General features: G+C 56.9%; 1 protein-coding gene across 12 annotated transcripts in view; it reads right to left on the bottom strand.

The window, feature by feature from the left end:
* Window positions 1-26,537, bottom strand: part of TCF3 (transcription factor 3) — an 82,589-nt gene that overhangs the window by 8,975 nt on the left and 47,077 nt on the right. For 5 of the 12 annotated variants that reach the window (XM_041467102.1, XM_041467103.1, XM_041467108.1 and 2 more), the window contains 13 exons: window positions 20,532-20,599; window positions 17,664-17,793; window positions 16,065-16,114; window positions 9,966-10,068; window positions 9,277-9,416; window positions 9,025-9,151; window positions 8,095-8,153; window positions 7,353-7,431; window positions 6,550-6,623; window positions 5,722-5,925; window positions 4,186-4,309; window positions 3,295-3,457; window positions 2,145-2,383 (listed from right to left, as the gene is read on the bottom strand). In XM_041467102.1, coding sequence (XP_041323036.1) covers window positions 2,145-2,383; window positions 3,295-3,457; window positions 4,186-4,309; window positions 5,722-5,925; window positions 6,550-6,623; window positions 7,353-7,431; window positions 8,095-8,153; window positions 9,025-9,151; window positions 9,277-9,416; window positions 9,966-10,068; window positions 16,065-16,114; window positions 17,664-17,793; window positions 20,532-20,599 — 1,560 coding nt within the window. Of the gene's footprint in view, window positions 1-2,144; window positions 2,384-3,294; window positions 3,458-4,185; window positions 4,310-5,721; window positions 5,926-6,549; window positions 6,624-7,352; window positions 7,432-8,094; window positions 8,154-9,024; window positions 9,152-9,276; window positions 9,417-9,965; window positions 10,069-16,064; window positions 16,115-17,663; window positions 17,794-20,531; window positions 20,600-26,537 lie in introns of those variants that run through there. The other 7 variants (XM_041467106.1, XM_041467107.1, XM_041467115.1 and 4 more) reach the window with 4 other exon arrangements.

Here is a 26,537-nt window from a genome sequence, read left to right as displayed (position 1 = left end):
CCCTGGGATGCCCGACACAGGCAGGGATGGGGGAAGCAAAGTTGTGCTGGCAGCATCTTGAACCGTGGCCTTGCCCATCCCCTTGAAAGCCCCAATTTAAATGCAGACGACCTTCTCCCCCAGAGCAAAACTTCTTGCAGGAAGATACCTGTCTGAGGAGGGTCCTTGGGTGAGACCTGACACTGGGACAGCCTGTGGCCTCGGGCTCCTGGGGAGCCATAAGCCTTTAGCAAAGAGGGGCTGCAGAGTCAGAGCCCTCCTGGAGAGCCTCTGGACAGTGCACGGCCATGTGAAGGGGGAGCAGGGGCTCCCCAGGCAAGCAGTGCCTGTGTGGGACAGAGGGCTGCCCACTGGCCCTGCTGCATCCTCTCCTCGCTGCCTTGTCCCTTCCTGTGTCCCCTCCTTGCTGCCCCAGCTGGCACTGCCACCTCCTCTCCACACACCCAGCACAGGTGGGGTGACGGGGCCATCCTGGCACCTGTGCCTCCACACAGGACCCCAGATCCTTCCTCCAGCACAGCCTGGTGGCTGCAGGTCCTTGCTGATGGCCAGTCCTGGCTGGTGGCTTCCCCAGCAGGGACAAGGCTTGGATGTCACACCAGGGCAGGACAGAGCCGTGTCCCCACCACCAGCATGTACCACTGGCAGCTTGCAGTGTGTCAGGATGGGATGCTTCGGCTGCCTTGTGCCCCTGGGGGTCACCAACCAGCCTAAAACTCCTCAGTCTCCTCCCTTCCCTTCCTGCAGCTGCTGTGGCAGTGGGAGGATCCTGGCAGCCCCCCAGGGCGCACAAGGACCTGATGGCAGTGCTGCCAGAGGGGGTGTGAGGGTGGGATTCTCTCCTGGAAAGCAGCACAAACCCAAGGAGGGGACACTGCCTATTGCACCATCTGCTGAGGGAGTCTGCAGGGCTCAGCCACCTCTCTGGCTGCCTCTAGGAAGGGTTTAAAAAGGGACAAGCGTGGGAGACCAAAGTGAACACGGTGCCAACTCTGCCTAAGCCCTGCCCCACCCTCGGTCCTGCCTGGGATCCATGAGCAGCAAGTACAAGGTAGAGTGGGACCACCGAGAGGTCACGGCTGGGGCATGTCTGTAGGAGATTGGAAAGAACAGAACCAAAAAGTAAAAACTTGAAATAAAAAAAAAAAAAAATCAAAAGGAAGGGGAAATTAAAAAAGAAGACAGGAAAAAATATACATGTTATGAAAGGCAAAAAATTACAAACTGAAGAGAGGCACAAAGGACTCCAACATCAAGGCACAGCAAGGCCAGCAGAGAGGAGCACAGGCAGGCACAGCCCCCGACGCGTGTTACACAGCTCTGCAGAGAGAAAGGGGTTAACCTGCCCCGGAGCCGCGCTGCAGGCGGAGCAGGGGCGGGGGCAGGAGCATGCACTGCGGGATGCGGGACAAAGCAGCCACGTCCTGCGGGGGGACAGCCGGGACAGCCACCCTGGCTTCCCTCCCTGCGATGGGTGCACACACACCATGGTGCACACGCGTGGAAGGGAGCGAGCGTGCCCTCAGGGTGTCCCGGTGAGGGCAGAGGCTGCAGGCGCCCGCTGGCAGCTCCAGGCTCAGAATGCACAGCGCTTCCAGCCTGTGTCGGACACCAGTGCAGGCAGCGAGGGCTGCTCAGCCCGGGGCTGAGCCCTGCTCAGCGCTGCCCTCGCACAGCTGCCGCGGGCCCAGGGCTTTGCCAGGCACCACACTGCGGGAACAGGAGCCCAGAGCCCCATCAGGCACACCCAGGGGAAAGTAAAGGGCTCTGTGCTCAGAGTAGCCCTTGGAGACCGCAGAGCTGGACCCCTCTGGAGACTCTCTAGTGGGGTTTCTGTCACTTTGCTGGCCAAGCACTGAGCACTTCTGGCTGCGGGCAAGCAGGACAGCACAGGTGTCCCCACGGGGACCAGCATGCAGCACACGCGGTGGCAGCGGGGGACAAAGGAGAGAACAGCAGGGATGGATGCAAAAAAGGCAAAAAAAATAAAATTAAAAGGACATCGACAGCCTTGGGTTGGTCCCCAAGGCCACAGGGGAGAGAGACAGTGCGAGGCACCACAGCACGTCACAGGAGACAGACAGACAGACAGCCCCGTGCCGATCAGGTACGTAAAATATCACCACTCCGGGACCCTCACTGACCTCTAACTTGTTGCTCCAGGTTCAGTATGACTGATACGGCCTGGTGTAGGATTAGCAGTTTGGTCTGCGGTTTTTCGCTGTTTAGGTGCAGCTGGCACATGCGTCCGAGCTCCTTAAAGGCCTCGTTGATGTCACGAACCCGCAGGCGCTCACGGGCATTATTGGCGACCCTCCTTTCTCTCTCTCTCTCGGCTTTTTGCTCTGGGGGAAGAAGATCGTCCTCCTCATCCTCATCTTGACTAATGGTTTAAAATAAGAACGAGACAGGGACATTCCTCGTGTGCACTCTCAGCACTGGTCAACTCACAGACAAGAAACACACGGTGACGCACCAAGATGCCGAGACCCCCACGCGCCCTGCCAGGACCTGCTGGCCTGTGCCACGTGCAGGGACACGCAGGGGCTTCGGAGACAAGCAGTTAAGGCTCTTCTTCTGCCTCTTTTTTGTTTTCTTTTGTTTTTAAACAGCAAAGAAAGAAACCACAATGTGATTAAGGCCTGAGGTTGTTGCCAGGAGTGTGCAGGGTGGCCCAGACAAGGTGAAGGCAAACACTGGAATCCCCAGCTGGAATTTGGGAAGATGAAGCCCTCTGCCTCCAGAGCAGGAGTGGGGCTGGTGCTGCCTCTCTGGGCACCATCACCCTGCTGAGGTCTCCGAGCTGGTGGCAAGGCTGCAGAGCAGCCAACACACTGAAGGACTCCACCTGAGCCACTGCCACTCCTCTGGCTGGATGTGACAGAGGATACAGGAGCCCAAAGCAGAGAGCAGAGATGCCCCAAGGCAGGGAAGCGGTCAAACCATGTCTGACTGGGGCTGAGCACTTGCTCCTTCCCTGCACAGCCCCAGGTGCCCACAGAGGCAGGTGAGGGATGAGGTGCATCCCTCTGCTTTAGGAGCATGAGGATGCCCTGAGGCCACAGGGATAGGAGCCAGCAGGAGGGTGGCAGGGACCCCTCCCCCTGGGGCAGTAGCAGGAGCCCAGGCTGTGTGAGACCACACCAGGCTCCAGGGTGGGCAGGGGCTGGGGGGTCTGTGCCACAGGATGACCCCAGGCCAAACCGGGCCAAGCCCAGTGCCTGGCGGGTCCTGGCAGCTGGACCCCAGCCCAAACACCCCTGGCCTGGGAGCAGAGAAAGTGAAGGGAGAGACCTGTTCAAAGAGCACCTTGTTCTATTCCGGGAGGGTTTTAGCTCCTTCTTCTCCTCTTCTGAGTTATCTGCCACTGACGTGTTCTCCTCATCCTCCTTCTCTTCCCTCTTTATCTCGCTTGTTCCTGAGGAGACGCTGCTCCGGCCCAGCCCCCCGGACAAGCCTGCAGAGAGAGCAGAGCCACATGCAGAGCTTGAGGGGCCTGACCCACAGAGGAGGCTGGGGTGGTCCCCAGGCTCTGCTCCTGCAGTGGCATCCCAAACTCATCCTGCATTGCTGCTCCACACTCAGGGAAGATGTGAGGGTGCTGTCTCTGCCTTGCTGATGCTCTCTGTTCTCCCTCTTACTTCCCAGACCCTCCAATTTGGGAACCCAACCTACACAACAGAGCACTGGGAACTGTGCACCCACACCTGGCAGGGGGAACAGGAAAATACAGACATGTAGGGTTAGATGGGATATTGGGCAGGAATTGTTTCCTGTGAGGGCAGGGAGGCCCTGGGACAGGGTGCCCAGAGCAGCTGTGGCTGCCACTGGATCCATGAGAGTGTCCAAGGCCAGGTTGGACATTGGGGCCTGGAGCAGCCTGGGACAGTAGAAGGTGTCCCTGTCCATGGGAGGGTGTGAAACGGGATGAGCTTTATGGTCCCTTCCAAGCCAGACCATTCTGGGACTCTAAAACTTCTGGAAAAGGCTCCAAGCAGAAACTGCCCTGTGAATGCTGCAAGGAAGCACCATCCTTGCAGAGACATCATCCATCTCCTCCCAGGCTGCACAGGCCTGGACCCAAGCCCCACAGGTGACTGCCCACACCCTCGGCAGGTGACCCTTAGCACATGTGACCCCTGGGAACAGGTGAGCCCCATCTGCACCCGTGCAGAGCTGCCTTACCACTGTACGTGTCCTGCTGCCTGCTGAGGTCCGGGAGTGAGCTGGGCTGTGATGGAAGTGTGACATGGTTGTGGAGCAAGCTGGGGTTGCTGGACAGCCCATCTTCGGGGTGGCCTCCTCCCACCTGCAGCACAAGGAGCAGAGTGAGCCTCAGGGAGGGATGTGTCACGGCCAGCACTGGGGACAGTGGGGACATTCAGCTGAGCAGTTACCCCAGGCCACCCCTGGCTCCATGGACTGGCTGAGGCACGGCTGGGTGCTGCCCTCACCCTCCCACCCCTGCAGCTGTGGAGTGCGGGAGGGAAGAGCCAGCCTGCTGCAGCAGCTCTCTGGGGCTGTGCTGGGGACACTGCAGCTCCCTGCCCTGAGCAGGAGCTGCACCCAGCCCAGAGCCCCTGTCACTGCTGTCTCCTGCCCCGAGGAAAAGCCCCTCTGTGCCTGGTGCAAGGCCAGCACAGCAGAGAGGACACGTGTCCTGTGTCCACGGAGCACCACTGTGTCTGCACCTCCCTAGTGCCACCGGAGCAAGGGACATCCCAGCAACATGAACTTGGCTGCAAAGGGGCTGGAGGCAAAGGGTGAGGGGCCCTTCTGAGCCCACGGCCCCGAGGCAGTGCCACACAGGCTGGGGACTGACAGGACAGAGCCAGCTCTGCTGGCAGCAGCCTACAGAGGACACGTCTCATTTCCTGCTCAGGAGCAGAACCCAGGGAGCCTAGAAGGGGATCACAACTGCTTCTGTGGAGACTGGAGATGTGTCACTGTTTGCTGCAGCAAGCAAGCAGCTCTGCCAAAAATGTGCTGCTGTGGTCACCAGCCTCTAGACAAGGGGGGACCCAGGTGACGCTGGTGATGCATGGGACGCCAGCATCCATGTGCCCAGGGTGCCATGGATCCATCACATTCCCTGGAGCTGCAATGAGCCCTCACACACCACAGAGGGACGTGGTGCCTGCCCATTCAGAGCTCCTGGTGACACCTGGCACTCCTGTACCCACTGGATCCCTCTTCTCCTCCCTGCATATCCTAGGGATACCTTGAAGTTCTTTTGAGGGATTTTCAATCATGTTGCAGGGAAAGAAGAGCAGCTCTCTCACCACCTCTGCCTGCCCTGAGAAGGGGCACAAGGGAAGGGCACACAGAGCTTGTGCCAAGGCTAGACTCAGTGTCCCCAGAGCAGCTGTGGCTGCCTCAAAATCCCTTGAAGTGTCCAAGACCAGGCTGGACAGGGCTTGAAGCATCCTGGGACAGTGGAAGGTGTCCCTGCCATGGCAGGGGGTGGAACAAGATGAGCTTTGAGGTCCCTCCAAACCCAAACCACTCTGGGATTCTGTGATTCAGCTCTCCCTTGCAGGAACATGGGAAGTGACTTCTCTGCCTGTCACCCATGCAATGCTGCCAGCACCTGACCCAGCCTGGACCACACGGAGCTATTCTTGCACCACAGGACACGTCCCTCTGAATGCCATGTCACACCACATGTGACACGTGTCCCCAGCGTGTCCCTGCCAGCTGCCACATTGCTCCCACACTCACCAGACTTGGGTGCCTGCTCCCCAGGGCCATGACTGAGGCGGGGAAGGCCTGGCCCAGGCTGCCCACGGCAGCACTGTGTGCTGGTGCTGAGCCCAGCAGCCCATGCATGTCCCCGTGGTTGCTGGGCATGGCAGAGGTCTGGCCCACGGCATGGTTCCTCAGCACGTGGATGGCTTCATCCAACCTGTCTTCCATTTTGTTTTGCTGGAAGGGCAGGACAGAGAGAGGTCTGTGTTAAGTGCCCCATCCCTGAAAGTGTCCAAGGCTGGATGGGGCTTGGAGCACCCTGGTCTAGCAGAAGGTGTCTCTGCCCATGGCAGGGGTGCAACTGTATGAGCTTTAAGATCCCTTCCAAACCAAACCTTTCCATGATTCCAATCCAATTCCATGACTGCAATCCCATACATCCAGCAGCCCCCTGCTGCTCTGCACTGCAGAATGGTTGGTGGCCATCCTGGACTCAGGTGCCACAGGGCAGGGATGGGGAGAAATAACCCCCCCAGCCAGTGCCATTCCCTGAAGGCATGATGGGTCACATGAGTGGAACTGCTCAGGGCAGGGAGAAACCTGCCAGGAATCCCTTGGGCTGGGCCAGACCACCGGGATGGGCCTGGGCTGGGGCAGGGGGAGGGTGCCAGGATGCCGGGAGACTCCAGGTCAGGGATGCAGCACTTGGCTCTGCTCAGCTGCTGCTACCTAAATATCCATTCCTGGCCAACCAGCTGATTCCAGGCGTTCAGGGGAGAGGGCGCCACCAAAAACCCTTCCCCACCAAGGTCTGAGGGAAGAGAGAGAAAAGGAGAACCCGGAATTTTTGGTGCCACTCACCAAAGTGTGGAGGCTCCCTTCGTAACTGGGAGATAAGGCACCCGCTCCGCCCGCCCGCGGCCACTGCGACGAGCCTGGGGACAAACGCAGAGTTGGGGACCGGCCATGGCCACGGCTGCCACTAGGTGGGGCTGGAAGCTGGGCCACCGCGCCACACACAGCACTGCTCGGGCCGCGCCGGCACCACCCGGCCCTGCACAGGCCGCTGGGGCACCACACGGCACTGCACAGGCCACCATGGCACTGCACAGGCCACTGTGGCACTGCATGGCACTAAATGGATCACCAAGGCTCCACACGGACCACTGCAGCACCACATGGGCCACCACAGAGCTGTGTGGCACTGCACAGACACTGTGGCACTGTGTGGCACTATGAGCTCTGCTCTGGCTCAGCCCTTCAGGCCTCGAGAGGTGTCCCAATGTCCCTGGTCCCAGCGAGTCACTGTGACCTCGGGGCCAGGTTATGCTGCACCCTGGGCACAGGAAGCCTGGGCACCAGCTCTGCTGGGCACAACCGGACCTGTCCTGCCCAAGGGGACCAGGAATGGGCTTTCAGCAGGTGCTGAACGTGGGTTTTAGCCACTGGCTGCTTCCCAGGTCCCACTGCACTTCTCCCACAGGAGGCAAATCCAGCCACAGCCTCTCTGAGATGGGACGTGCAGGGACAGGGTCAGGAAGGGCAGGAGAAGGTTCTGGGGCTGCTGCCAGCCCTGGGCTGAGAGATGGGACTGACCTGGGAAATTCACTGCCTGGGAGCTCCCCAAAGCAAACCCCACCCCCCTTACCCTTCACATCACTCACCTGCGAGGCCCTGCGGGGACCCGACCGGGGTGGAGGGGTTGGAGGAGAAGTTATTGCTAGAGTGGTCGGGGGAGTAAATCTGCAGGGACAGAAGGGGGATGGTCAGCAGTGCTACCCTGAGCTAGCTGTCCCCTCCCAGTGGCACCCACCACCTGCTGCTTCCCAAATCCACAGCCAGCACAAAGACTGAGCCCAGTTCCCCCATTAACCCTGGGGTCTCTCTGTGTCCCCACTGTCCCCACCCCTGAGTGCAGCCTCTGCTCTTCAGGTCCCCTCTCAGGAGGAAGCAGGAGCTCTCAGGAATTGCTGCAGGGTCACTGTCAGCACCCCTCTGCCACTGTGCAAAGATCACTGAACAGGACACAGGCAACTCTGGTGACCCAGTGAGACCAGTGCCCTCCAGTTTGAACCAGCACACACAGGGCAAGGACTACTGGGACCTGCAAGTCCTGCCACAAGGTCTGTGTAGGGTGGTCTTGGCAGAGCAGCACCAGGCTGGGAGGGTGCTGAGCAGAGCAGCAAATGGGGCTGCAGAGCCACTACAACCTGCAGTGCCTCAGTTTCCCCATCCACCAAAAGGTGCTGGGACTGAGATGACAGCACATGGAGAGGGGAAAACCCTCCCTCAGAGGCTGCTGTGGATTTGGGGTTCATTCACTAAATGTGTGCATGTTCCCTGCTGAGTAGAGGGTCCCTGCAGCAGCAGGACTGGGATTGGGTCAGGACTATCCCAAACTCTTACCGAGGCCAGAGCCTTCCCAAGCGCGTCTCCGGAGCTCCCGGCTGTGGTTCCTCTGTTACCTGCCAAGAGACACAGATGCCACTGCCAAGGCCCCACACCCCAGCAGGATACAGTACCCTACAGGACCTTCTTTGGGGTCACCTGCTCTGGGGTGGAAATTTTCTGCTTTTAGTGCTTTGCTTGAAAATTAAATGTTTGTCCAGCTCGGAGCAGCTCGGACATGGGGCACCTTCCCCTGGAAGCCATCAAGGGGCTGCAGGGACATCTCTCCAAGCTCTGGGCTGAAGGTGTAGTGCCACCAACAGCAATCAGACATCTCTGCTGCAGCACAGCCATTGCCATGGAGCATCTCAAACCCCAACAACCACCAATGCACTGGATGAGCCTAGAGGTCTCTTCCAACCTTAATGATACTTTCATTCTAAAAATCCCAAACTTCCTTCTCTATAGAAAAACAAGGTCTTTTCTACAAATCAGTGTCAGGATCGTCATTTCCTGGGTAGGACGAACTCATTTCAGTAACAGCTTCAGAAGGGTCAGAGATTAAAGCACTCAGGTGTTAACGTGGTATCCAAACCCAGCACGAACGTTCCCATCTGGGTCTAGGGGAGCTGTAAATCACACAGCTGTTAAATCCATCCCACAACTCATCTAAGCCACAGCACCTCCAGGAGACACCAGAGCTGCAGGGCTTCTCCCAGACCCACCCCATGAGGTGTAAACCCCCAGACCTGCACCCAGAAGCTCCAGCAGCCAGAACCTCCCTGTGCCTCTTTCACGGGCAGACACTCCAGGCACAGGTGCCACACAAGGGACCCAAGGTGTCTGGGTGTGTTGGATGCCTCAGGCACCAGGTCTGCACAAGCCCTGGTTTTCCTGTGAGCCTGTGCCCGGCTGTGGAGCGAGGGGTCACTCTGTGCCTGGCCATACCCATGATGGTGTCTGTGCCGCTGATCGGGGGGGTGTGACTGGACACTCCGTACGCCGTGGAGGCCGAGGAGAAGCCGGACACGGAGGGGAGTCCACCGTTCACCTCTCCGGAATGCAGCTGGTAGTTCTGGCAGGGAGGGGGAGCGGGGTGAGAGGAGCCCTGGAAAAGCTGTGGGGTTCAGCAGCTGGGCCTGGGCCCACAGCCAGAGCAGAAGGTGCCAGGGAGGGGACACAGCCACGGGGACACGTTACCATGCGTTCATGCTGGTGTAAACTGTTGAAGCCGCTGGACTGCGGGAGCGGGGACGAGGAGCTGCCCAGCATGGCACCGTAACTCGACTGGCTCATGGCACCTGGGGAACTCCACAGGTCTGGTGAGTTATGGAGTCCATCTGCAAGGAACCCAGAGCTGAGTGGGGCAGGGACAGCAGCAGGCAGCCCCCAGCTGGGAACAGGTTGGCCCTGGCTGAGGGGCTGGGACTGACCCCACCATGTCCTGCCTGTGCTGAGCATCACCCACTGAGCAAATCAGGACAAACTCTCTGGGACAGGGACAGGAGGCCAGGAAGGGCTGGAGCTGTGCCAGGGCTTGGCATGGAGCTCAGGGAAAGGTTCTTGCCCCCAAGGGTGCTGGCACTGCCCAGGCTGCCCAGGGAATGGTCCCGGCCCCAAGGCTGCCAGAGCTCCAGGAGCGTTTGGACAGCGCTGCCAGGGGTGCTCAGGGTGGGCTTGTTGGGGTGGCTGAGCAGGGAGAGAGGCTGCACTGATGATCCCTGTAGGTCCCTTCCCACTCAGGATATTGGATGATTTTGGGGCTGCATTGTGTCTCATGCACTCCTGCCCTGAGCTCCCTCCAAATGTGCAATCCCTCCCATGGTCCATAACAGGGAAGGCTGCCCCTGCTCTGCCTGTGTGGGATCACAGGGCTGGGAATAACTCACCTGTCATGTAAAAGGCTCCAGGATACACAGTGCTGGGAGGTTTCGAGGGAGTATATCCAGCTGGATCCCTGCTGTAGTCATCACCTGAGTTGGATGGATACACCTGTGGGGCAGGAAAGGGGTTGAAGAGAAGGCCTTGGTCAGTCCATGGCCCCACATCCTCACCACGGCTGCCCCCAACCCTGCACAGCTTTAACTTTAAACCTCAAACTTCAGCAGTGTTTGACCACCTCTCCCATGGCAACAGAGCAGCAAGTGCTTCACTCAACTGACCTTTCAAGGGTGTGGAGGGACAGGACACAGGGAATGGCTCCCGCTGCCAGAGGGCAAGGAGGATGGGATCTTGGGCAGGAATTGTTCCCTGGCAGGGTGGGCAGGCCCTGGCACAGGGTGCCCAGAGCAGCTGTGGCTGCCCCTGGATCCCTGGCAGTGCCCAAGGCCAGGCTGGACAGGGCTGGGAGCAGCCTGGGACAGTGGGAGGTGTCCCTGCCATGGCAGGGGTGGCACTGGATAGGCTTTAAGGTCCCTTCCAACCCAAACCATCTGATGAGTCCAGGAGCTTTGCTTTAATTCATCCCACTGCAGATTTGGAGGTGGAACTGGAGCAGCTCAAAGTCCTCAAAGGGCACAGCCCCACATGGAGCAGGGCAGGGGACAGGGCACAGAGGACAGGGCAGAGGGCACAGAAGACAGGGCACAGGGCTCATCTCTGTTTGTTCCTGTCACCCTCCTTGGTCCCCAGAACCTGCCCAGCTCCAGCAGAAGTTTCGACTCTGCTCCAGTTCCGTTTTCCATGGTTATAACTTTTTCTGGGTAACCACAAAAGCCACCACTGCTGCAGTGACCCCACAATGGGGGGACGGGCTGGGTGGTGACAGTGGGCACCCGTGTGGCCTTGGGATCCCCCTGTGCCAACCCTGCCCCATGCCAGGCTGCTGAGCACAGCCCCCACTCAAAGCCCTCAGGGAAACCAGGCTGAGGGGAACTGAGGCACGTGGGGATGAGCAGCCCCTCATAGCTGTTGTCACAGGGGAGGGACAAATCTCAGACAGCCCTCACACAGCTCTTGGGTCAGATTTCTGCAGCACTGCTCAGCTCTGTGATTTAACAGCACATTAAGCAGAAGAAAAAGCTTTTCCTTCCCTTCTAAATTAACCAAAGCCATCCTAGAAAGCCCTGACCGAAAATCAGCTTCTGCCAGGACAAAAACAGACTTTTCTTTTTTTAAAGCAGAAATTTGACATGCAAAGAAACCGAAATGGCATTCAAAGAAACTGAAATAGCACTCAGATGATGTGAGAACTTTTGTCACAGGTTATTTTCATCTACTTTGATTCATTCTGAAACCGATAATCTTTTTTTTTTTAATCCAGCCGAAAGCAGAGGTGGGGCAGGGGCCAGGCTCTGCCTGGCACACACAGTTCTCTTTGGGAAGGAAACTTGCCTGAGTTTCTTTTTCCCCACAGCCAGCTGCTCCCTTCCAGCCCTTGTCCTCACCAGCAAAAAGGGACAAAATTGATGGTGGTGAATAAAAGACACAATCAGAGAATCCTTAAGGCTGGAAGACACCTTTAAGATCAAGTCCAACCATGAAAGCAGCAGCACCACCATGTTCACCACTAACCCATGTCCTCAAGTGCCACATCCACACGTTTTTTGAACAGTTCCAAGATGGTGACTCTACCATGGCCCTGGACAGCCTGTGCCAGCCTTCCTTTTGTTTAAAAAAATGACCCCAAAGCCCCCCAGAAATCCAACAAGGGTCAGTGGAGCTGGAGAAGGGTCTGGAGCACCAGGAGACGCTGAGGGAGCTGGAAATGAGCTCAGCCTGGAGAAAAGGAGGCTCAGGGGGCCCTTCTGGGTCTGCACAACTCCTGACAGGAGGGGACAGCCGGGGGATCGGGCTCTGCTCCAGGGAACAGGGACAGGAGGAGAGGGAACGGCCTCAGGCTCGGCCAGGGGAGGTTTAGATTGGAAATTGGGAAAATTTCTTCACAGAAAGTGTTGTGAAGCATTGAACAGAGTGCCCAGGGCAGAAGTGGAGTCACCATCCCTAGAAGTGTTCAAACAATGTGTGAATGTGGCACTGGGGGACATGGGTCAGCAGTGGCCTTGGCAGTGCTGGGGAACAGTTGGACTCTGTGACCCTTAGAGGGCTTTTCCAACCTTAATGACTCTGTGACTCTACAGAGAACTCGTAAAATAAAGACAAAAAAAAAGAGAGAGGGGGAAGGGCAAATCCTGACAGACACTGGCAGCTGCCCTTTGTCCCCTGCTCAAAAAAGAAAATTCCAGGCCCTGGTCCCCGGGATGCTGCCGGGTGCTGTGGGCAGAGGGAGCCGCGCGTGGGCTGGGGGGGATGGGGGAGGCACTGGAGAACGGGAATCCAGCAAATTGACTTTTCCTATAATTTGATTAAATAGCGGGAGCGGGACAGGGAATGGAGTGCAGCACGTCTGAGAGCCCCACGCCATCTGGCAGGGGCTGGCTCGGGGCCAGGCGCCCGGCAGCTGCACCAACAGCCAAGCCAGGAACCCAGGAGAAAACAACGGCGATAAAATGGCAGGGATGGAGGGACCAGGGCTGCAAAGCAGGGGGAATTTCACCTTGCTGTGTGCCCACCCTGCTCCACCACCCCTGGAATATCACCTGCTGGATCCTGGGGGACCAAGTTTCAGCACACTCCTGGCCCTGACCCCTGCTAATTGTTCCTTTTGCTGTCCAGAACAGGGGAGGCTGTGAAAAGCCAATTCCATCCTTCTGTGCACGGAGCCAGGAGCCGTCTGCGGGCACGGCAGCGGGGTCGGGCTGGGTGCTGCAGGCAGCTGGAAATCAGGGCCAGGCCCTGCTCCCCAGCCCCTGGCCCCAGCCCTCAGGCCGGCAGCCTTGGGGACCTCCAGGTGAGGTCATTTCCTCTGGTTAAAATTTGCCAGCGCGGCGAGAGCCGCTCGAAAAGCCCCAGCGCTGGGATTCGCAGCGCTTTGTGGTCTGGGGTTGTTTTTTCCTCCCTGTTTTTCTTGCTTAAATGCAGGAGCTGGGGTGGGACTTTGGGCAGACTGAGGCTAAACAGAGCAGTGACCAGACTGGGAATGCACAGCCTGAAACAGCTCCCAGGCACTGAACTCGCTGTGGCAACAAAATCCTGCAGGAACCAACTTGCACAAAATCCCTGCCCAGGTTCCTCTGGCACCGCAGCCGATGTGGGGCCACATCCAGCCCTGGATCCTGTGCCCAGACACAGCAGCCTGTGGCCAGGAGCTCGAGAGCTGCAGGGAGGCTCCAAGGGGCTCCATGCCCTGAGGGCAGCCCCAAGCCAGCACCTAACTGGTTTATGGATGGTTCATGGATGGTTTGGGTTCAGAGGGACCCCAAAGCCCATCTTGTTCTACTCCCTGCCATGGCAGGGACACCTTCCAATATTCCAGAGTGCTCCAAGCCCTCTCCAACCTGGCCTTGAACAATTCCAGGGATCCAGGGGCAGCCACAGCTGCTCTGGGCACCCTGTGCCAGGGCCTGCCCACCCTGCCAGGGAACAATTCCTGCCCAATATCCCATCCAACCCTGCACTTTGACTCCTGGAGACCTTTTGGGCCCTGTAAGGAGCTCTGAGCTCTGCCTGGAGCCTTCTCTTGTCCAGGTGAGCTCGTTCTACTCCCTGCCATGGCAGGGACACCTTCCAATATTCCAGAGTGCTCCAAGCCCTCTCCAACCTGGCCTTGACCAATTCCAGGGATCCAGGGGCAGCCACAGCTGCTCTGGGCACCCTGTGCCAGGGCCTGCCCACCCTGCCAGGGAACAATTCCTGCCCAAGATCCCATCCAGCCCTGCCCTTTGACTCCTGGAGACCTTTTGGGCCCTGTAAGGAGCTCTGAGCTCTGCCTGGAGCCTTCTCTTGTCCAGGTGAGCACCCCCAGCTCTGCCAGCCTGGCTCCAGAGCAGAGGGGCTCCAGCCCTGGGAGCATCTCCGTGGCCTCCTTGGGAGAGAAGCACTGAGCCCAAGGGCCCTGGGTTCCCAGCACAGTTCCTCTGTGCCCGTCCCTGCCTGGCATTGCTGCTCACACCCCCTGAATCCCTCTCACTGCCTTTGGCATCACTCCCTGCTCACCCACCCACCCTCAGCTCCTGCAGCCGCTGACCTCGGCGAGTTTTCAAAGCAGCTCGGGAATTACAGATTAAAGCACTTCATTTTAATAAGATGCTGATTAACCTATTTATTTTGCACGGGGTCCAGCGATAACACGGGGCGGGCTCCTGCACGGGCGAGTCAGACAAGAAAGAGCCTTTGATCCGCTGCCTTTGAGGCCACTCCTGCTTCACACTTCTCCTGCTGCCTAGGCACAGATCTGCCTCCCCAGGTGTGGAAGTTCAAAAACAAACCAGGAAGCTGGAGCTCCCAGCACAGGGAGGGTGAGGCAAAGAGGCAGAACCAGCCCGTGCTCTAAACTGGAGCTTTGGCATCAAGGGGCAGCTGAGGCACCAGCCAGGGCAGAGACAGAGATTTAGCTTGGATGTTGGGGAAAAATTCCTTTCTGGCACAGGTTTCCCAAAGAAGGATCCCTGGAAGTGTCCAAGGCCAGGCTGGATGGGGCTTTGAACACCCTGGGATAGTGGAGAGTGCCCCTGGCCATGGCAGAGGTGGCACTGCATGGGCTTTAATGTCCCTGCCAACCCAAACCATTTCACGATCCTATGGAAGGCTGGAGTGCAGGTGTCATTCCGACACAGGGAAGGGGCTGAGCTGTAGCAAATGCCAAGCAGCTCTTCCTGTGGGAATCAGGGTCCTCCAGGGCTCTGCCAGCAGGATGGGCCAAGCCCCAGCACTTTGAAATCTGAGGCCAATAAAGGCCATTTGTTGGGGCGATGTTTTCCCCACATGTCGACTGGGGTTTAAAGCTCCAAATTTCCCACAGAAACTCAAGGCAGTGACACAGATTGTGACTCAAGCAGGTTTTCCCTGTCAAAACACACACTCTTGGAGCTGGTTTCTGCCTCATGCGGATTCACATGGATCCTCTAACACTCCCAGGTCTGTGAGCCTGACCTGGCAAGGCCTTGGTGCCCTCCCCTCCCTCTGTCCTCCAGAACCAGCACCTCGGGTCCAATCCCAAAGGCAGAGCCTGCGGCGGAGGTTACAGCTGTTCACCAGCAGTCAGGGAATGCCACAGCACGGATTTCCCCAGGGATGGGGGTGTTCCCTGGGGAATGGGGCAGTGTCACACCAGCTTTGGCAGAGACTGAGGGCACGTCTCCAGCACGGCCCCGGGCTGGGGACAGAGCCCAATGAGACAGAGCCGTCCCCCTCCAAGCACGCAAACATTCCAGCCAGGAATGCAGCCCCGGCCGCCAGACAGCTCCCGTGTTCCTGCAGGAACCCTGCAGCCCGCTCCAATTAGCTTTCCTGCAGATCCCATTACTTGCAGCCACAAAGACATTGTTCAGTTTATTCCCCTGGAACAGCCGCGGGAGCAGGGATAGCGTATTCCTGCAGGCTGCTCAGCTTTCCTATAAAGCAGCGCACACCTGGAGCGGGCTCAGCTGCCTGCCCCCAGCGCAAGTGCGAAACCCGAGCCCGCGGTGTCGCCTTTCACCCGGACACGGCGGCAAACACGGCTCGGGCTGCGGGCCTCGGGCACGGCTCCTGCCCCGGGAGCTCCCCATCGCTGCCCCGTTCTCCCGCACGGGAATTCCCTTCCCCATCCCACTAAAATCCCAGCCCGCGATGCATGCAGGGCATGCAGAGTCCTCGTTGCTGGCAGCTTTAGTTTGGGAGAAATCCTGCAAAGTTTGTGAATTTTTAGGCTGGCACCCCAGTGTCAGGCAGTGCGAGTGGCCGCAAACGGAGGCCATTTTCCAAGGGAAAAAGAAGCAATTTCCCCAGGGTCTGGCTATCAGCTCAGAGGGGGCATCTGGGGCTCTAACAGCAGGAAGGGCCCTAGCTGCTGGCAGCTTTGATTTGGGAGAAATCCTGCAAAGTTTGCAAATGTTGACGTTGGCACCCCACTGTTGGTCAGTTTGGGGCTGCAGGTGCGGGCGGTTTTGGGGCTCAGGGAGCAGGGATGGCTCCCAGGGCACGAATGGGAACCCACTGCTGCCACTTACCGAGGAGGGGAGTCCAGGAGGCACCTTCCGAACCTTTTTGGGCTGTCCATCTGCATCAGACAAGAGAGGATGTGAGTTTTCAAGGGGTTAGAGGGAGGGGAAATGAGCTGCAGCAAAAGTGTCCAGGGTTGGAAACTGCAGGAACAGACAGGGCTGAGATCCCAAATGTCCTGTGGCTGAGGAAGCATCAACAGTGAAAATGTCCAAGGACGAGTCTCTCCGAATCTTGTCTACTCCCTTTGGGGGCAGGTTTCACACCCACACAGAGATCCCAGGACAGGAAGGGTTTGTTGGGAGAGACTGAGCCCATAAATGTAATAACATTTAACGTTATAACCCTCACTGGGATTTTTTTTTGGAAACACTTTTAACCTGAAGTGGGTTTGTGGAGAGAGGATGCAGAAAGGGAACACATGCAGGGCTGGGCTGTATTTTCATTTGCTTCCTACACAGGAATAGACTTGAGAAAGCTTTACTGCTGCAGGAGGCAGGGATGTGCTTCCCAGGGACAGACCCCAGCCCATCCCTCCAGTTCCAGCTCTGGAGGGGACACAGGGGACAGTTCAGGGAGGTGTGGGGAAACATCCAGAAGCGGCTCAAGGGGAAGCACTGGCTAATTTTTTTTAAAATTCTATTTTTCATAATTATTATTTTAGAACTATTTTTCCATAATTATTTTTATTATTTTTCATAAATTAAAAAAAAATCATAATTAAGGAAAGCCCTGGCTGGGGGTGCAGTGTGTTAACACAGCAACCTGACAAGCCAGGGACTCTGCTCGGATGTACCTCCAGAGCAGAAATTCATCCCACAGAATGCTAGAGAGTCATTTTACAGGCTGAAGTGGCAGCACCAGAGTAGGTGCCTTTTTCTGAAAAGCATTGAAAAATGCACCCATCACTGGGTCACTTCTGGTTTCACTCATTGGGGAAAGCCCAAAATAGCAGCAGGAAAGTGGCTCTGGAGGGTGCAGGGGGAACTGTGACGAGAAACACAAGTTCTGGGGAACTGGAGCTTGTGTTCCCTCTGAAGTTAAACTCACACCTGACCCCAGCCTTTGGTAAAAGATTATGCCCAGCTCCATCCAGACATGGGCAAGCACTGTTTGGGTACAGTGGAGTGGGCAGGGAGAGCTCCTGGAGCAAGCATTGCCTGGGTCCCAGGCACAGCTCCAGCACCTCCTGCTGCCTCCTACACCCTGCTCCTGCCACTCCTGCCTGCTGCAGCTCCAGGAGGGCCACCAGCCACAGGAACAGCCTCCACGGCAGCCCAGGGCTTGCCAGGAAGGACGAGTGATGTGCAGTGTGGCTGGAGGTGTTTTTACAAGAACCTCGAGCCATTTGCTGCTTTCAGCTAATCTGGCATTTTCCAGAAAGAGGGAAATTGTACCTGACTCTGAGCACCCCTTTTTTGAGGTTAGATCTCTCTCTCTATATATAAAAGAGATATTTATATGCATTCCCTCCCCAAAAAAAGAGCAACCATCAGATTCATGCCAGGGGCACACATGGCAACATCAGTCCCTCATTCCCAGCATCAATGTCCTCATTCCCAAAGGCAGGTCTGACAAGGGCACCCAGGGGACACGCAGTCACTCACCTATGCTGCTCTCAGCACCTCTCCTGCGAGGATTGTTGGGGTAAGAAAAATACTGAGACCCCCCTTTGCCCCCGGTGGGGGAAAGCGTGCTCGGGCTGGCGATTCCCATCTCGCTGGGCAGGAAACCAGGCTGCAAACAAGGAGAGAGAAAAGCCCTTCCATGGAATTACACTGCAAAACGACTCGCTGGGAGAGAACAGAGCTGCTTTGAGCCACCTTCACACCAATTCAGCTGAGGGGAAAAATAAACATGAGCCAAGGGGCCAGGAGGGAAAGCAAATCCGTAAATATGGGGGTGGAGGTGGGGGAATAGGTGTGGAGGAACAAAAGAGGCTTTCAGCTTGTGCTTTCCTGCTGGACCCCAGCAAGAAACCTCTGCAAACCAGGGATGCAAACCAGCAGGTGCCATGGTGGGGGACATTGTGGTCCCACGGTCACCTTGCAGGTGCCATGGTAGGACCAGCATGGTCCCATGCTCACCTTGATGTCCAGGACAGCATGAGCCGCATGTCACTGGCCCATGTCATGGCCAGTGCCCTGGAACTGTGCTGCCACTGCTCAGGGTGGTTTTCTCCTGAGTTTTATCAGGGAAAAGCCAAATCCCTCTCTGTAAAGCCAGGAAACTCCTCCCTCTGTTTATCCCGGCTGACCTTGGGCACGCTGGGAAGCAGCAGAGCCAGAGCCCAGGGTGCTCCCTCCTGGGACAGAGCCTCTCCTCCAGCACTGCCCCTCTCACCTCGGGAGGAAGTGCAGTGTATTTACATGGAATTGCACAGGGCTGCCAAAGGGCCCTCAAGTCCCAAAAGCTCAGCTTTGACCCATCTTCTGAGGGCAACACATGGAAATAAAGGAGGATTTCAGGCTTTTGCGAAACTGGAAAGAAAAACCTTTGCTTCAAACTCTGTCTCCTCCAGAAAGGGGTCAGGGAGGGAAAGAGGAGCTCGTGTGTTCACAGCTGGTGACATTCCTGCAATCTGTTCCACTGCTCAGGTTTCCTCTGCTCTGGACCCGCTCTGTGCTCAGCCAAGGAAAGCACCCGGAGGGATCCCGGGAGCTGCTGCCCTGCTCCTCCTGCAGGCAGGAGACACACTGGGACTTTGAAGCAATTTCCCAGAGAAAGGGGTTTTCTTCCCGTTTCCTCTCCTTGGGGATGCCTCAGGAGATGGTTCAGGGTTAAACAAGGGGAAAATGCCCTGCCAGCTCTACCCTACCAGAGCAGGGCATTTTTGGGCAAGAACCTGATCCCCATCCAGGGCATTTCCATCACACAATTTTTCATAGCTTCAAAAACAAAACAAAACAAAAAAAAAGCCAACCCCCCTCACTCCCCCAAACTGGAGCCAGAAGCAACAACTGCTCTGGGGGCCACAGAGGCTCCTCTGGCCTCCCCCCACCCCCCACAAGGGGGTTTTGTCTCCTCTCCACATCAAGTGGGATTTGCCACCCGATCCTGAGCCCTGTGCCTGCCTCTCCCGACCATTTGCCCCCCCATTTCTGTTACCTTATATTCCCCCTCCTCCACGAAAGCCCAGCAAAACCATCACATCCAAAAGCAACACTTGGCACTGGGCCCGGTTTTCTCTGAGCAGCTTCAGTGGTAAATGAAATTCACTCTGGCACAGCCAGCACAGCTGCTCCAGCAAAGGAAACATCCTCACTTCAGAGAGGAGGAAATTATGACAAATTTGTGTAAAATTAAAACATGTAATATGTGTGTGTGTGTACATGGATAAAATAAAAGCTGTCCGGCCAAAAGCTCCTCCTTTGGCTCCAATGCTGGGACTGTTTCCCCAGGGCCGCACTGGGCACCGAGGGGGCACTTGGAGTCACACATCAAAGGGAGGTGCTCACTCCTTCCCAAAAAACTATTTCTGGATGTTGCTGGCAGCAGGGGAGGTTATCTCAGGGTTGCTCTGCTGTGTTCTGGGCTCAGATTGACGCCTCTGGTATTCCCCACAGGAAGCAAAGCTGCTCTCCCCAGCAGAGCCCAGGGGTTCACACGGGGTGACCCAACAGGGCTGGGCTGTGTCTGCAAGAGGTGGCTCTGGTTCCTTCCAGGATTGTGGAGATCATGGAGTGCCAGAAGGATTTGTGTTGGGAGCAACCTTAAACCCATCCAGTGCCACCCCTTGCCATGGCAGGGACACCTTCCACTGTCCCAGGTCACTCCAAGCCCCCTGGCCTTGGGCACTGCCAGGGATCCAGGGGCAGCCACAGCTGCTCTGGGCACCCTGTGCCAGGGGTGCTGGCCCCAGGGCTGGACAGAGAGCTCCTGCTGCAGGTCCTGCACCAACAGCCCCACCATAAACTAAAGCTCCACTTGACAGTCACTGAAATGATGCTGCAGCAGCACAGAAAACACCCCAGAGACCAGAACTGGAACACTGGACACTGGCCAGGGAGCTGGGAGATGCTGCTGAGGAGGGAGAGGGAAAGCCCAGGACAGGCAGTGGAGGGGGAAGGAGCCTCCTGGTATGCTCCCCTGCCCACAGCCAGCCTGGCACAGGGAAAGGTGCTGCTTGGATCTGACTCCCTGGAACTCCCCAGCAAGGCAGCGTGCCTGGGTCACGGCTGATCAAATACACACCAGGAGTAACAATAACAAAATGAGCGAGGCTGAAGAAGATTAGGAAAGAAGTAAGAGGCTGCTACAACCAACATTTTCTAACCTCTGACAACTCCTCTGAGCCGGCAGCACACACCAGTATGAAGCCCCAACACTCCACAGAGGTTTTGGAGCAGAGCAGAGGCTTCCCAGGACCCCATGCATGAAGATGAGATGTAAATCCAGGCTGGTTTTCATTACCAGACTCCTGCTCTCGGGAGCCAGTAAATGAAGCAGAAAATCTCACTGCATTATATCATTACCTGGTTTAGTCCTGGCATCCCTGTGTCTCTTCCAAATGTGGAGTAGGAGGCTCTTTCACTGCTCTTCCCTGCAGAAGGAGAGAAGACAAGGTTTGGGGTAAGAGGGAAGTGGAGGGTTTTTTTTTTGCCCCCAGGCACCTGGATCCTGCCAAGAGACAAATCCTGTTCCTGTGAGGCAGCTCACCCTGCCCTCCCATGAAGGGACAGCCTGAAAAGCTTGTGCTAAAGCAGGAGCTGCTTTAAGTTCACAGAGAGCAGGTCCAAAACTACCAAAAGCCCAGAGCTGCAGTGGCACAGGGAAGTGTTTGTGGCCATGAAAACTGGCAGTGTCAGCCCCGAGCCAAAAGCTCCCTGCAGACACCGAGAGCCAGCTGGACTTGGCAGGGGCAGGGCTGGAGCAGACCAAGGGCCAGGACAAGTGACAGACCCCGGGGGTGCTTTCCAGACAACAGGAAATGCAATCCCAGCAAACAAGAGCTGAGCTCCTGCTCTGCACAGGGCACTGGGCACTTTCTGCCCCTCTCTTGGGGGAGGTTCAGCTTCCCAAACCTGTGGCTCCTCACAGCCAGCTGGGATCTGTGTGGGGACAGCCCCATGCCCGCAGTGCCCACGTGCCCCTGTGAAGTTACAGATTCCCAGAAGGATCTGGGTTGGCAAGGACCATAAAGCCCACCCAGTGCCACCCCTGCCATGGCAGGGACACCTCCCACTGTCCCAGGCTGCTCCAAGCCCTGTCCAGCCTGGCCTTGGGCACTTCCAGGGATCCAGGGGCAGCCACAGCTGCTCTGGGCACCCTGTGCCAGGGCCTGGCCACACTGCTCAATATCCCATCCATCGCTGCCCTCTGGCCCTGGGAAGCCATTCTGCCTTGTCCTGGCACTCAGGATCAATGAGGGCTTCTCTCACAACCACCTCACCCTGCACACATGCAGCTGAAAATAACATTTTGAAGGGCCAAAAAAAAAGGAGCCCAGATACCTGCTGGGATGTTCCCTCTCCAAAACATCCTGGCACTCTCCTGCCTCATGGTCACTGCCCTGGACACAGTATGGCCCCAGCCAGCAGCAGCCAGGAGTGCCAGGGCAGCAAAGGACACAAGGAAGGGAGGAAGGGAATGGTTCTGTGCTGTGCCTGCAGCAGCTGGAGGCACAACAGTGTCCTTTGGGATTCTCTCCATCCCTCTAAAGCAAAACCAGACACTCTTCTCGTGGGGAACAGGCACTCCACCAGCCCCCACCCCCAAACCCTTCACGAAAAGGGGATCACAGATCACATCCTGCCTCTGGTCTGGCTTAGTGAGCAAAATTGGGAGGAGTGGGATTTTGCCAATCTGCTTAGCCTAAAGCCAGCCCCAAGGCCACTAAGATGCAGGTTAATGCACTGGGGCGACGCTGGGGCTGGCAGGACCCTCCCCACACTACTGAGAGCAGATGAAGAGGGGAGGGGAAGCAAAATGCCTCAAACCATCCCCCATGAAGGACAGGGCCCAGAGACCAGAGAATGCCAGAGTGGTTTGGGCTGAAAGGGATCTTAAAGCCCATCTCTTAAAGCCCCTGCCATGGACAGGGACACCTTCCACTGTCCCAGATTCCTCCAAGCCCCATCCAGCCTGGCCTTGGACACTTCCAGGAATCCAGGGGCAGCCACAGCTGGACCCTCTGGACAGCGGCTGGACTCATCAACCTGTGGGTCCCTTCCAGCTCAGGATATTCCAGGATTCTGTGATTCATGTGCCAGATGGGAAGAGAGAGGAGGCTGCTCATTTTGCAACCTTACCATGGAGGTCATGAACTCAACCCAGAAATTTTAGAGTGGATTCCCCCACTATGACCCCCAAGCCCCAGACCCCCATTCCTTCTGGGAAGGTCCTGGCATGGCTCAGCCTCCCCCTCCTTCCATGCAGTGACAGCCGGAGGCCCCTGGTGCTGCTGCCATTGCCTTTCAGAGGCTTAAACGTTAAGTAAACAAAGGTCAGAATGTCAAAGGATGGATCTCCTAAATGACCTAATTTCTAAAACAGCTTAAGAGCTCGATCCACCGCAGCACCAGCCACGGGCAGAAAGGACACAGCAGGTTGTGGCATCAGGCAGGTTCTGATTACTCCTAAAGCAGAGGAAAAGCAGGGTAATGCCAGCGGGGGTTGGCTGGACAGCAGCAGCCAGGTCTCCCATCTGATAACACACTGAAGCTTCCATGTGTGACTGCAGTGGGGAATCACAGAATCACAGGACGGTTTGGGTAGGAAGGGACCCTAAAGCTCATCCAAGTCTCTGCCATCACCAGAGAACTTGGGCTGAACCAGGGGCTCCTGGACGTGTGTGGGAAGGTGAAGAGACACTGGGCAATCCCCAACCATTTGAAGTTTAACAAGGCAAGTGTCAGATCCTGCCCAGGGATGGGGCAGCACCCAGTGGCAGCTCTGCACTGCACCAAACCCACAACCTTCTCTGGATGTCTCTCATTCCTCATTCAGCAACTGCTGCACCCTTGGGTCTGTGGGTGCCCCATGGGATGGGAGACATTGGGAAAGAGAGGGCAGCCCTGGCCAGCCCCAGCTCCTGCACCCTCCATCATCACATACCAAGGGAAAAAAACAGTAAAAAACTCAGCACAAGAGATTTTACATTTAAATGTCTATGAAAACACGGCTGAAGGAAGAATGGCACCTTTCTGGACTGGAATGTACCTAAGCCTGCTGAAATTCAAAAGGTGCACAAGCTGGGCAAGGAAAGGCTGACCTTGCCAGCAGAAGGAGCTGTTTCTGCAGCAGAAGGGCATGCAGATGGCACAGGTGGCAAGCCCAGACCCACCCTGTCACCCCTTGGTAGCCACAGCCCAGGGCACCAACCAGGAAAGGTGGCAAAGGCCCAGGAAGGAGGCAAGGACCAGGATGGAGGCAAGTCTCAGTAACTTGGGAAAAACCCACCAGGAATCTCTCCAAACCCCACCTTGCTCCCAGCAGAATTACTGAAATCCTGCAGATGGATGTGAAGGGATCTTGTGGGAGGAGGAGGAGAAGATGTGGGAATAAATCCCTCAAAGAGGAAAAGGGTTTCCTTTGGAAGGAGGTGAAGCACAATGGAGGCACCTCGAGTCAGGGCACCCAGACACTGGCTGAGAGCATTCAGCATTTCCAGATCTTCCTGGCATCCCCCTCCTGTCTTTCCCCCTGCCAGCTCCTTCTCCTGACTCCAAATCTGCCTGTGCTGCCTCCAGCCTTGCCTAAGGAGCCTTTCCCAGCCTCTCTCCTCTCCCAGCATGTTCCCTCTTGCAGGATCTGGCTGTGTGGGGCTCTGGGAAGCCTCCCCCAGCCCTGCCTTCACCCAGGGCTTTTCCAGAGGAACCCCCCACGCCGTTTGTGCCACTCCTCCCAAGTGCACATCTGCCTCTGAGCTTGGAGACGAGGTGGAAAAACAGAAACTGCTCTTCCCAGAGGTTCCCACCCACTCCGGCAGTGTCACGGATTGGCTTTGGCACCCTGGATCATGGCAGCATCTCACCTCCACTGGAGCAAACTGCTTTTAAATAATAATAAATCGTGGGTTTGTCATTTCTCAGACCACAGAATCACAGAACAGCCTGAGTTGGAAGGGATCCACAGAGATCATCGAAGTCCAACTCCTGGCCCTGCACTTGACAGGCCAAGAAAAAATATTTAAATGCTGCCTGCAAGTTTTTCCAGCACCCACTGGCAGAACCAGTGCCCCCACATCACCCCAGCCCCAGCACAGCCACCACCCACCATGCACCTCCCCCAGCCCCACACTGCTAATTCCATTAGAATTCCATTAGAATTCTGGCCTGGGGGAACAGGGGAGGCAAAACACAGTCAGGGATTAAAAACGGGGAGGAAAAAAAGAAGTTAAAAAGCCAGGAGCAGCGACCACCCCCTGATTATACCCATTGTCCAGGAAGACCCCAATCTACAAGCACTGACAATACCCACCCGATTAGGAACACTGCTCTGAAAGGCAGCTAATTACTAGAAATAATTACTAGAAAGAAATCTGTTATGGCTTATCAGTTTCCTCTCTGTTTAACCACCCTGCTCCCCGCCTGTCCCTGCTGAAGATGAATGGTAAATTGTGAAATTGGTGACTTAGAAAAGCCCTCCTCACCCTCCTCATCCTCTGGGATCCTCCCAGCTGGTTTGTCACTGTGCGGTGTCCTGGCACTGACCCGGGACAGCCAGGGATGCTCCTGTCACCTCTCCCCAGCCCAGGCTGGGAAGCTCAGAATGCCCCAGAAGGTTTCCTGTCCTCCAGCAGCAGCAAAGACTCAAAGTTGGGAAACTTGGAGGAGGGAGCAATGGAGGGCTCAGACATTGGTTCTGCACCTGCTCACCTGGTTCAAAGCCCCCCACCCAGCAGCCTGGGATGCTTCTCATTCAGAGCACTGATGGTGTTTCCATTCAGGGGTTTAGAATAATGGAATCCTGGAATATCCTGAGCTGGGAGGGACCCTCAGGGATGCTCAGCCCAGCCCCTGTCCCTGCCCAGCCACCCCAACAAGCCCCCCTCAGAGCCTTCCCCAGCTCCGTGTCCCTCCTTTGGCACTTTCTAATTTATTTTCTTATCCTTTTGACAAATTTAGGTTATTCCATCCAGTGCAACACAGCCCAGAGGTCCCTGCTCAGTCTGTCCTGAGGGGCTCTGATTTTCTCCATCACCTGTGGAGCTGAAGCTGTGGCTGATGGAAGCAACTCAAGAGCCCCTCACAGTGTGCCTTTCAGGAGAGCAGGGAGCCCTGTGGAAGCCCTGGCTGGGGAGAGCATCTCCCCCAGGTGCTATGTGAGTGCAGCCCCTCTTGGCTTTGTGCTGAAGGGTGCCTCCTAAAGCCAAGCTCCCATCGTGCCCCATGTTCATCCAAAGAACATCCATGAGCTCAAACTCAACGGCTGAACAGAAATCAGTGCTTTTCCTTTCAAACTGCTTTTGGATCAGGTGTGCACCCTGTGATCCACAAGGTCACCACCCCAAGAATGGGCTGGACTGGGGTGAGGAGCAGTGACTGTCCCTCTCTGGGGTCACTGCAGGGAACAACAGGGATTAAATCAGAGCTTTGTACTCCCCCGGCTCCACGCCAGGGGCTGATCAGCCCCTTCCTCACTGTCCCTGGGAGGGGACTCGGGCTGGGGGGCGGATCCTGAGGAGGGGAAGAGGGCTTGGGCTGGGGTGACACCAAAGAGCCCAACCAGGACAGGAAGAAAGGGCAGGGATGCAGCCTACAGAGGTTTCAGGGATGTGCTGGCAGCATCCTGCTCCCCTCAAACTGAGACCTGATTTCCTTCTCTCCTGGGCCAGGCAGATCCCTCCAGCCCTGCCTATCCCACAGAGTTTGCTGCTCATGGAGTTTGTGACACCAGCTCCCAGCACAGAGACACACTGGGCAGGAATCTGGCTGGACACATTCCACTGCTCCCTTACCCAAAGGGCCACTCCACCCTGCAGCTCCCCAGTTTCCCTCCTTGCTCCCCGCTCCTGTCAGATCAGTCTGAGTGGTGACAGGACTTGTGTAGGAGGGTGGGCACTGGCTGCACCTGGGATCCTCCTCAGGATCTCCAGGGCCCCAAAATGCCACCAGCCTGCAGGGACAGGGGAAGACTCCACCCTGGAAGGGATGTGATCACTGCTCCAAAGCTCAGGCTGGCAGGTGCTCCTCAACCCACCAAAGATTGGTCAGAGCACGGCCTCCTTTTCCATGTGGAAAATTGATGCAAGAGATCACTTCTTGCTCAATTTCTCCAAGTGCTGCCTGCTGTAGTGTCCCTTTGCTGGGGAAAGGTGCTCCCTGTCCCTAAAGCCCATCCTCAGAGGATGGGGGGCTGTAGCCTGGCCCTGGGACATGCTCCAGGAACACAAAATCCAAAGGATGGGGGTGCCAGGAGGAGCCATCACCACCCTGAGTGCTCAGAGCCCCAGCACTGACTTTGGGGGGCCCTTGCAGCTCAGCCTCCCTCTCTACTGGCCCAACCCACCGTTGCCAACAGAGAGCATCCAGGCTGCT

This window comes from Pyrgilauda ruficollis, unplaced genomic scaffold (genome assembly GCF_017590135.1).
Source record: "Pyrgilauda ruficollis isolate IOZ18807 unplaced genomic scaffold, ASM1759013v1 scaffold200, whole genome shotgun sequence".
In the NCBI taxonomy this organism is placed as follows: Eukaryota; Metazoa; Chordata; class Aves; order Passeriformes; family Passeridae; genus Pyrgilauda; species Pyrgilauda ruficollis.
The sequence above is the reverse complement of the archived record's forward strand: the minus strand, read 5'-3'. Positions and strand labels throughout refer to the sequence as shown.